At 66.1% G+C, this 10,654-nt stretch overlaps 2 protein-coding genes across 2 annotated transcripts; both read right to left on the bottom strand.

Annotated features, from left to right (window-relative positions):
• Window positions 1-72: 72 nt before the first annotated feature.
• Window positions 73-6,777, bottom strand: LOC134526473 (uncharacterized). Its single transcript, XM_063358391.1, has 15 exons — window positions 6,685-6,777; window positions 6,412-6,607; window positions 6,210-6,292; window positions 5,884-6,115; window positions 5,162-5,352; window positions 4,960-5,073; window positions 4,053-4,468; window positions 3,374-3,616; window positions 2,501-2,558; window positions 2,096-2,291; window positions 1,736-1,818; window positions 1,355-1,652; window positions 1,025-1,215; window positions 819-941; window positions 73-742 (listed from the first exon to the last, which is right to left on the bottom strand). The coding sequence occupies exons 1-15, from the start codon at window positions 6,775-6,777 to the stop codon at window positions 398-400; spliced, it is 2,862 nt and encodes a 953-aa protein (XP_063214461.1). The 3' UTR covers window positions 73-397.
• A 2,032-nt stretch (window positions 6,778-8,809) lies between these two features.
• LRG1 (leucine rich alpha-2-glycoprotein 1) lies at window positions 8,810-10,495 on the bottom strand. Its single transcript, XM_063358104.1, has 2 exons — window positions 10,288-10,495; window positions 8,810-10,111 (listed from the first exon to the last, which is right to left on the bottom strand). Exon 2 carries the CDS (start codon window positions 10,097-10,099, stop codon window positions 9,098-9,100), a length of 1,002 nt encoding a protein of 333 aa, XP_063214174.1. The 5' UTR covers window positions 10,100-10,111; window positions 10,288-10,495; the 3' UTR covers window positions 8,810-9,097.
• Between the last annotated feature and the right edge of the window lie 159 nt (window positions 10,496-10,654).

Consider the following 10,654-nt stretch of genomic DNA (forward strand, 5'->3'; position numbering starts at 1 on the left):
GGGGTGGCATCCAGCCGTGGTGACCCTGATGCCACCTTGGTGCCCTACACGTCCCCCAAGAAGAAGCATCAGTCCAGTGAAAACTAACCAGAGTTTATTGCTTCACAAGCTGTCCCCAACCCTACGTGGCTGGTGGCTTGAAGGATGAGGGGACATGGGGGATACAGCTGGGGGCTGGAGGTGACCCCAACCAGGCACTTGGGGGGAACCAAGGCACTTTGCTGCACGTGCCTGGCACAGGTGACAAGGGACAGGGCTGCACCTGGGCAGGCAGGAGGGGTTCCCCGGTACAGGCAGGCACTATGGTTATAGGCAAGGTGGGCCAGGCAGAGGTTAGTAGATGCTCCTATCTAGGCTTGGGGGGGACAACACCAGTGTCACCCCACCCCAGAGGATGCTACTTCATCTCCAGGTCCACCAGGCGCTGGCCCGACGGGGCAAAGGGTCCCACCAGCCACGTCAGGGGGGTGTTGTGCGCCACATGCTCCACCAGCTCATCCATCAGCTGGCGAGCTTTGGTGGCATGGGCACGGGCTTGGGCCAGCACACTGCTTGTCACGTCCTGCAGGGAGGCGGCAGAGGCGAGGGACGCCCGGAGCTCTTCCACATTTTGCCGGACCTGCCCCGCCGTGTCCTGGATGCTGGTGGGGAGGCCCTGGAGGCTGGACACCAAGGGCTGGCAGGAGCTCTGGAGCTGCTGTGTCAAGCCCTGCAGCATGGCCAGTGTGCCCGACTCCACCGGCTGTGATGGGACAAAGGGGTGGTGAGGGGTGGGAGGGACACCAGGTGCCCCTGGGGACCCCCTGCCCTCCACCTACCTCTGGTGGCACCAGGTCTTTGCCACCGCCTGGTTGCTTCTTGCTCCACTCCAGCCACATCTGCTGCAGCTTCTCCTGCCCTCCTTGCAGCTTCTGGTCCATGCCCTGCTTGAGGTGCTCCACCTGGGAGGAGAGGCAGAGGCCAGCGTGGCGGGGTCTGCTGCAGCCCCTGGATGGCATGGTGGGGACATGGGGATGGGTCCTACCAGGTCGAGGGTGCGTTGGAGCTGGACCAGCACATCCTGGCTGCTGCGGCGGGCATTCTGCAGCTTGCCCAGCGAGTGCTGGAGGGCTCGGTGCCGCAGCTTGGTAGAGAGAGAGCCCAGGCGCACGAAGTAACTTTGCTGCTGCTTCTGCTGCTCCGTTTCAAAGCCCTCCACAGCCGTGGCCAACTTGGCTGTGGGAGAGGAGCTGCTGAGGTGGCCCCACCACCCCCCATGGAGAGCCAGCATCCCCCTGCCCAGGCTCTACCCACCCCTCCCCAAGGGGATCCCAGCCCACGACACATCTCCAGGGGGTTGTGATCAGCTCCTTACCCAGCTCCTCATCTGTCATGGGCAGGTAATGGTCCACCAGCTCCTCCGACTTCTCCAGCACAGAGCCCATCCCGCTCACCACCATCTGGCCCACAGTGGAGCCCATGACAGTGCTGACACCGCTGCTCACCGCCGACTTGGTCAGCTCCACACTGCCCTGCACAGCCCCTTTGGTCATGTCCATCACACCCGTCACCCGGCTGGTCACCACATCCTTGGCCCCAGCCACGGTGCTGGTCAGGACATCCTTGGCCCCTGTCACCGTGGATGTCACCAGCTGCTTGGTGTCCGAGATGAGCTGGTTGGGGGTGGAAAACCCTCTGTTAGGCAGCACTGGGATGGATCTTGGGTGTGTTTGCCCATCCCACGCCACCCCGCTACCTTCTCCGTGGGCTGCTGCAGGATGGGCAGCTTCTCCTCCAGCTTATCCAGCCCTTTGCAGGCATATTCGTTGGCAGTGGAAACTAGAGGCATGAAAATAGGCGTTTTTAATATCCTGATGACTTGCAGGATCTTTGTGAAGGCCAGTTTTTGGGGTACCCCAAAACCCATGGGGTACTGCCCCCCCCACTTTCTTCTCTAGCTTCTCCAGCCCTTTACATTCATAATTATTGTCAACATAAACTAGAGAAGCAAAACAAGATTATTCACACCCTGCTGCCCTGCAGGAGCTCTGCTAGGGCCAGTTTTGGGGCACCCCCAAATCCCACGGGGTGCTGCCCCCCTCCCAGCCCCACTCACTCTGCGGCTCCAGCTTGGTGAGGATGGGCTGGGCCCCGCTGACCGCCGCTGCTGTCAGCGTCTTCACCCCCTTTTCGGCGGCGTCGCAGACGGACCTGACGTAGGGGTGGCTCTCCTTGGTGGAGGCGTAGGCGGTGGAGACCATGCCGTAGGCAGAGCTCACCAGGGGCAGGCTGGCCACCCGCGTCCCGATGCTCTGGGGACATGAAGGGGTCAGGACAAGTTGGGGGGTGATGGAGCCCCAAAGCTGATAGGTGATGGAAGGCAGTGTGTGCCCCCAATCCCCGAGGATGGTTTTGGGGTACTCCAAGGACCCTCTGAGCCCACCCAAGGGCTCAGAGCCCTGTTCACAAACCGGGACCCCCCCGGACCCCCCACCCCAAACTCTAGCTTGCTCCCACTGACCTGCTGCTCCTCCGCCTTGGGCTGCGCCGTCCCAGGCTCACTGGTGGCCATGGTGGAGCTGGGGGGAAGGAAACTGTGAGTAGAGTCAGACCCCCCCAACTCACCCCCAGACTGGGGGAACCCCAAGTTACTCCCCCCCAGGACGGGGCAGCCCCCACCCGCCTGTGGCCCCCCAGGACAGGGGGGTTCCCAGGCGACCGGGACCGCGCTCACCGCCGAAGACTCGTCTCAGCTCTGGGCTCGCCCCGCTCCCTCCGCACCAGCCTTTATAGCCCCGGAGGCCGGCCCCGAGCGCATGTGACCGGCACCGGGACCCGCCCCGCCGGGGCCGACCCGAGGCGGTCCGGGAGCACCGACCGGCCGCAGCGACCCCGCCCGGGACCGGGACAAGGACCCCTCCGGGCGCCGGCCGCCGCTGGATCGGAGCCCCCGGGACCGCCTGCACCGACACCGCCCCCTCCCCGGGACCGGATCCCCCGTCCCCGGGACCCGATCCCTCGAGACCGGACCGCACTGATACCCCCAGGACGGGATGACCCCCGGGAACGGGATGCACCGACACCCCCTGCCTGCACCGGGATGTACCGATCCCCCGGGACAGGCCCCCCCCCGGGACGCCTTCCCTTGGGAGCGGGCTGCACCGACCCACCCAGGACCCGCTCCGTTGGGACTGGACTGAACCCACCCCCCCGGGACCCGACCACCCCCCCGGGTCCGGATCCCCCAAGCCAGGCTGCACCGGCCGCCCTGACACTGAATCCCCGGCTGCACTGACCCCCCCGGCACAGCTCAGGCACTGACCGCCCCCCCCAAACCCACCCTCCCCCCTGGGGGACTCCCCCAGCACAGGGCTCCCGCTGTTTCCCCCCCGACCTTGCCCAGCGAAGGTCAGACTGGTCCCAGTGGGTGCCAGTGGCAGGAGGACGGCCAGTCCTGGGGGAGCTGGTGCCACCCCGCTGGGTGCCGTGGCCACGCTGCGGCTGCAATGTTGGGGACACCCTGGGCCCAGCCCCGTGCCGGTGATAACCGGGACGAAGGTCAGTGCCACACGGCTGCGGTTCACAGTCCAGCCACCCCCGCCACCCACCAGCACCCTCCACCCCACCACCCACCCCACTTCCCCCACCCCAGCACCCCACGGGCAAAACCCCCCTCGCGGGGTGACCCCACGCCCCTAGCTCTGCCGCCCCTGCCGAGCCCCCCCAGTGAGCCCAGCACGATGTGGTGGCTCTGCCACAGCCAGCGCTACAGGCTGTGAGTCATTTTAAGGCCTAAAAAGTTTTCTTCCTCTTTAAAGTGTGTTGAAGCCACTAAGACAAGAAATCCCGACACTCTCCAGGCTCAGGGACCCCCAGAAGGGGAGGGCTGGGCACACGCTGTGCCCTCTCTGTGCCACTGTCCCCTCCCTCCCCAAACAAGTCCCTGGCTGTGGCATCAGGGGTCCCACGCCGGGTCACCAAGTCCATCGTCACCTCGTCCCCGGTGGGGATGGGGTTTGCTGCTGCGGGCAGGCGGGTCCTCCCCCAGTTTGGTGGTGTTGGGGGCTCAGCGCTGGCTGCAGAGCCGTGGGGGAGTGGCCACATGGTGGGACCCCCCCACGGTGACACAACCCTCCCATTTGGCCATCTCCACAGGGACATCCTCCGGATACTCCACGAGGACGGGGGCGAAGGGTCCCACCAGCCAGGGCAGGGGCGCGTGTTGCCCCACATACTCCAGCAGCTCGTCAATGCTCAGCTGCGCCCGCATCACCGTCTCCCGGCTCTGCGCCAGCACCAAACCCGACAGGTCGTGGAAGGAGTGGGCGTGGGAGAGGGAAGCCTGCATGCCCTCCACGCTGTGCCGGACGTGTCCCGCCGTCTCCTGCACGCTGTTGGGGAAACTCCGGGCGCTGGTGACCAGGCGGGTGCAGGTGGCGTGGAGCTGGCACAGGAGCCCGCGTAGCATGGCCAGTGTCCGTGCCTCCACCTGCAAGGCAGCCAGCGGGCAGTGGTGGCCCTGGAGTACGATGCTGCCCGTGCCTGGCTTGGACACCTGTACCTTGGTGTCCTCCATGGGCATGGCCTTCCACCACTTACCTTGGTGTCCTTCCATGGGTATGGTCCCCTACACCATACCTTGGTGTCCTCCAAGGGCATGGTCCCCCATCCCATACCTTGGTGACCTCCACAAGCATGATCCCCCATCCCATACCTTGATGTCCTTCAGAAGAATGGCCCCCCAACCTGTATCTCGGTGTCCTCCATGGACATGGGCCCCTACCTCATACCTCAGTGTCTTCCATGGGAAGGGCCTCCCACCCCACCCTGTACCTTGGTGTCCTCCATGGGTACCCCTGCCCTGTATTGTGGTCACCTGCAGGGGCATGGTCCTCCATCCTATACCTTGGTGTCCTCCATGGGCACAGCCCCCAACTCCACCCCATACCTTGGTGTCCCGCATGGTACACCTCTCCGTACCTCGCTCTCCTCCATGGGCACAGCATCCTGCTGGCTCCACTCCAGCCACATGCGGTGGAGGTGTTGCCGGGTGCCGTACAGGGGCCCGTCCATGCCCTGCCACCCCTGTTCAATCTGGGGAAAGACACAGTGAGGTGGGATCACACGGGGGGGGGTGTGCCAGGCTGGCATGGGGCTGGCGTGGTCCCCAAGGCATCCTTACCAGCTCGAAGATGTGGTGGAGCTTGGCCAGGACCTGGAGGGCGCTGTGCCGTGCCCGCTGCAGCTCACCCAGTGAGCGCCGGAGGGCTCGGTGCCGTAGCTTGGCTGAGAGCGAGCCCACGCGGACAAAGTAACTCTGCCACCGTCTCTGCCACTCCGGTGAGGCCACCTCTACACCCGCTGCCGCCACTGCTGTGGGGCGAGAACTGGGTGGCTGGACCATCCCGCATCAGGGACCAGAGCATCGCGTGCCAGGCACCAGAGCATCCCACCCCCTGGTGCTAGGATGAGCCCCCCAAGCTCCGCACCCATCATGGGGAGGCAGGGGTGCCCACCCATGGGATGCTTGGCCACCAAGTCATGTGTAGGTGTCACCAAAAAGCCAGGTGGCCTCTCCGGTCACCTCTGCCATGACATGGGGCCAGCTCTGCCCACCCCTACCCCGTGCTGAGCTATAAATACCCGCAGCGGCGGCACAGGGCTATATTTGCTTTCTGGTTTCCAGGTGAGAGTTCACCCACCGCCTTCCCTGGCTTCGGGTTCCCAACGGGTGGGGATGGCCCCCTGTGCGGTGTCACGGTGGCCATGGGCACTGCCGCAGGGGGCTAAGGAGGGGCACTGGGTGTTGGAGCGGTGGTGAGTGATGGGGTGGAGGTCCCGGAGGGCAAAATGTGGGAGATGGAGATGGGAGACGGTTTCTGGCACGGTGCGGTCGGCACTCACCCAGCTCCTCGTCTGTCCCAGGCAGGTATCGCTCCACCAGTTCCTCCGATTTCCCCAGCACCGCGTCCACCCCTGTGGCCAGCAGCCGGCCCACGCGGGAGCCCACCACGCTGCTGACACCGGTGCTCAGTGCCGAGCGCGTCCTCTCCACGCTGCCCTGCACTGCGCCACGGGCCAGGCCCACCGCCCCGCTCACAGTGGATGACACCAGCTCCCTGGTCCCTGCAACCACCTGGGAGGGGACATCAGAGGGACACCTTGTCCCAGCACCTCGCCCAGCGCTGGTTGGACACCCCCCCCCCCACGTCCCCCAGGGGAGACGTTACCCTCTCCGTGGGCTGCTGCAGGATGGGCAACTTCTCCTCCAGCTTATCCAGCCCTTTGCAGGCGTACTCGTTCGCAGTGGAAACTAGAGGTGTGAAAATAGGTGGTTTTAATATCCTGATGACTTGCAGGATCTTTGCGAAGGCCAGTTTTTGGCGTACCCCAAATCCCACGGGGTGCTGCCCCCCTCCCAGCCCCACTCACTCTGCGGCTCCAGCTTGGTGAGGATGGGCTGGGCCCCGCTGACCGCCGCTGCTGTCAGCGTCTTCACCCCCTTTTCGGCGGCGTCGCAGACGGACCTGACGTAGGGGTGGCTCTCCTTGGTGGTGGTGTACGCTGTGGAGACGGCGCCGCAGGCAGAGCTCACCAGGGCCAGGCTGGCCACCCGGCTCACCACACTCTGCTGGGGCAGTGACGGTGAGCTGGGGCCCCAAGCGATGCCTGCAGTCCCACCTTGAACCCTCCTTGCCACCCTACCTTCAGCTCCTGCCCATCCTCTGCCGGTGCAGTGTTTTTGGCTGACATGACAGCGGCGGCTGCAGCCGGAAGAGAGAGATCACAGGGTGACATGGGTGGCTGAGCCTGGTGTGGACCCCTGGGGTGGCCGAGCCCTGTGGCCACCCCTCGCCATGCCATGGAAAGCAGCACGTGGTGGGGCTGAGCCCCCCCAACACGCCCCTCCACAGCCCCTACTCCTCCAAGAGCTGAGACCCATCAACTCATGACATGAGTGGAAGGCAGCTGGAAGCCTCTGAGCCGCTCGAGGGGGTGTCATGGGGGTCTGGAAGGGGTTTGGGGGTGGGGCTGATCTCCTGCCATGCCGGGATGCAGCAGGATTGGGCCCCCCCATCCCTGCTTGGGCCCCCCCATTCCCCCGTTTGGGGCTGGGGAGGGGTTTTGGGTGATTCACCCGGAAGCCGGGCTGGGTTCGCCTTACGCAACCCTGCAGTGGGGACGTGCCACCGGTCACCGTCACCTCGGCCGGGGCAGCCCCAGGACCCACCACAGGGAGCGGGGCAGCTGACAGACCCCACCGTGTGCGCCCCCCCCCCGCCCCCGCAGCATCTCTGCCCCTTGGGGTGTCCCGCTGCCCCACGGCTGCACTCTGGGGCCCGCGGGGGACACGGCAGCGTCCCTGCCCCGCTGTCCCCCCAGCCTGGTCCTGTGCAACCCAGGGGGCAACTCCTAGGGGGCTTTGGAGGGGGGGGCCTGAAGGCAGGTCCTTGGAGGGGGGCAGGTCCCCTTGCGTCCCTGGAGGGGTCCCCTTGTGTCCCGGAGGTCAGGTCCCAGGGGGCAGGTCCCCTCGGGGTCCCTGGGTGTCCCCTGTGGTCCTTGGGGGTGTCCCTCTGGGTCCCGGGGTCAGGTCCCGGGGGGGGCAGGTCCCCTAGGAGTCCCTGGGCTGCTCCGTGGCACCCATCACGGAGGGGCGGAGGGGGGGGACATGCAGGGGACACCTGGGACCCCCCGATCCCGCGGGAGCCCCTGGACGCCCCCCCCCCAGGCCCGCTTTCCACCCTCCAACTACCGCCAAGTCCCGGGCACAGTACTTACGGGGGGTGGGGGGCGGTCTGTCGCGACCCCCGGCCGTGATCGCGATCCCCGGCTCCCGCCCAGCGCCGGATTCATAGTTGGCGGCGGGAGCCAATCAGCGAAGGGGAGGGCCGCGCCGCCACCAATCAGGAGTGAGAGGCGGGCAGGGGGGCGGGCTTTGGAGGGCGCCGCCACGTGGTGGCTCTCACGTGGGGCCGCGGGGGCCCGATCCTGCCCGGGGACAGCGGGGGGACAACCCCAGCGACACCCCCAGCGACACCCGGCCCCGGCTGGGCGGCCAGGGGCCCCGGCCCACCGCCCCACGCCACGTGTCCCCGCCCCAGGTGCCCCCTCACCACGTGTCCCCACAGCAACAGGACACAATGACTGGTGTCCCCATACTAAGTGTCCCTTTGCCGTGTGTCCCCATGGCAAGTGTCCCCTTGCCAGGTGTCCCCATGCCAAGCATCTCCATACCGAGTGTCCTCTTGACATATGTCCCCATACCCAGTGTCCCCTTGCCAGGTGTCCCCATGCCAAGCATCTCCATATCAAGTTTCCCCTTGACAGAAGTCCCCATACCAGGTGTCCCCTTACCAAGCATCTCCATGCCAAGTGTCCCCACCCTAGGTGTTTCCAAAGTGACCCAACGCCAGGTGTCTCCATGCCAAGCATCTCCACAATGAGTGTCCTCTTGACATGTGTCCCCATACCAAGTGACTCTATACCAAATGTCCCTTTGTCACGTGTCCCCATGCCAAATATCTCCATACCAAATGTCTCCAAACCAGGTGTTCCCATGTGAAGCAGAGCTCCCACAGGGTCCCACGCCTCCCTCAGCCTCTCTGGATGGTCAGGCGAGGGGACAGCTGTGTCACCTGGGGGTGAGCAAGGCTGGCGGGAGAGGATGGGGGCAATCCCAGGGAGTGGGCCTGTGGGGGAGTGGGCTGGCCTAGATGGAATGGGCATGGGCAGGGGACACAGAAGGTATGGGATGGGCACAGCCAGGGGCATGGTGCCTGTCACTGTCTTATCCCTGGGGACTTCACAGGACAACACACAGGAGACAATGTGATGACTACAAGTGATGGCATTTAATGTGCTGTTGTGGGGTGGGGACAGGGACATGTGCCAGGCGGGATGGGGACAGGGATGTGGGACAGCCTGAGCCAAGTGGGATGGGGCTGGGAGCCATTGGGATGGGCATCACGGGATGGGGAGAGTGGCCTTTGGGCTGGGGACAGCTGCACCCCTGTCTCACTGCCTCAGTTTCCCCAGGAGAGCTCATCTCGGCTGGTGACAGAGTGGCAGGGAGGGAGGTGACATGCCCGGCCACCTGGGTTGACACCAAACCCCTTGCCTAGGGATTCGGTGGGCGCTGCCCGTCCCCCTTAGGCTCGCAGCCCGTGTCCCCAGCCCGGCTCACAGCAGCCACCTCCTGTCCCCGGCGGTGCGCGGGGCTGGCGCAGAGGGTATTGCGGCTGGCAGTGAGCTGCGGGGCCGCCTGCCGCAGCAGCATCAGCAGTGGGCACTCGCAGGCCCAGGGGTTCCCGGAGATGTCGAGGTCCAACATGGTGCCGGGGGGCAGCTCCAGCGCCTGCAGCCGGTTACCCGACAGGTCGAGAACGCGGAGATGGTGCAGGGGGACGAAGACGCCGGTGGGCAGTGTCTGCAGCTTGTTGTCCTGGAGGAAGAGGAGGCGCAGGGCGGGCGTGGGGGCGAAGACGGCAGGCAGCAGCGTGCCCAGCTGGTTGCCCTCCAGGTCAAGCCTCTCCAGCACCCGCAGCCCGGCCAGTGCGTCCGGTGCCAGGGTTGCCAAGCGGTTGTGGGATAGATCCAGGCTATGCAGGGAGCTCAAGGGGTGGAAAATCGCAGGTGGCACTTCCGTCAAGGCGTTGTCAGCCAGGTCGAGCCACTGCAGGCGGGGAAGGTGCCGGAACCAGGCAGGTTGCAGCGCCTGCAGCCGGTTCCCCCGCAGCACCAAGTGCTGGAGGTGGCCGGCGGCGGTGAAGATGCCAGTGGGGAGGTCAGCCAGGAGGTTGTCCGTCAGGTCGAGGACACGCAGGGTGGGCACAGGGCGCAGGAGGGGTTCGGGGAGGGTGGTGAGGCGGTTGGAGGAGAGGTGCAGCTCCTGCAGCCGGGGCAGCCCCGCCAGGGCGGTGGGGAGGAGGGTGGCCAGTGCCGTGAACTCCACCGAGACAGCCAGGGTGGTGGGGGGCAGCCCGGCAGGGAAGGTGCTCAGGGTGGGCTCGGTGCAGACGAAATGGGTGGCATTGGGCTGGGGGGGGGAGCACGGGGCGGTGGGGCCCGGCGCCAGCAGCAGCAGCAGCAGCAGCGGTGGCAGGATCCGGCTGGGTGGCATCGCGGTGCAGGGCTGTAGGCAGGCAGCCATCGTCACTCGAGGGTTGTGCAAGCCCCGCCACTGCTGTCCCACTGCCGGCCCTCCACCCGGGAGAGGGCAGGCCATGCCTGCAGGCAGGGAGATGCCCTGACCCCCCATGTCCCCCCCTCTCCCCAACCCCACTCCGAGACCCCCAGCCCTGCCCTTACCTTCCCAACCGGTGGCAAGGCTCCTTGGGGACGGTCCTGTCTCCTCGGTGGCTGTCAGCCCAGGGGGCTGGTGGCACGGCCTCACGTGCCGGTTGGGAAATCGCTGCCGTCACTGCCAGCTTGCAGGGTGCTGGCATCCGGTGCAGGGTGCTGGTGTCCGCCGTGTCCTCATTGCACCCCCCCGGCTCTTGGGGAACGCAGCATTGACACCCCCCTTCCACCCTCACCCCTCTCAGATACCCAGGGGACCCCAGCACCCGCTGTGCTGTCGGCAGCACACGGTGCTGTACAAGCCCTGGGGGGAGCTGATGCACAGCATGACATGGGTGCTGGGGAGCAGTGGGACCCTGTGTCGCACCCACTGCCT

Source organism: Chroicocephalus ridibundus, chromosome 22, assembly GCF_963924245.1.
Source record: "Chroicocephalus ridibundus chromosome 22, bChrRid1.1, whole genome shotgun sequence".
Lineage (NCBI taxonomy): Eukaryota > Metazoa > Chordata > Aves > Charadriiformes > Laridae > Chroicocephalus > Chroicocephalus ridibundus.

Bases quoted from the DNA above. Each gene is read 5' to 3' on its own strand.
- LOC134526473 (XM_063358391.1), bottom strand. From the start codon at position 6,777: ATGTCACCCTGTGATCTCTCTCTTCCGGCTGCAGCCGCCGCTGTCATG. The intron at 1,653-1,735 runs GTAGCGGGGTGG...ACCCCCAACCAG, and splicing joins TGCAGCAGCCCACGGAGAAG to CTCATCTCGGACACCAAGCA. The intron at 1,216-1,354 runs GTAAGGAGCTGA...CCTCTCCCACAG, and splicing joins CATGACAGATGAGGAGCTGG to CCAAGTTGGCCACGGCTGTG.
- LRG1 (XM_063358104.1), bottom strand. From the start codon at position 10,099: ATGCCACCCAGCCGGATCCTGCCACCGCTGCTGCTGCTGCTGCTGCTG.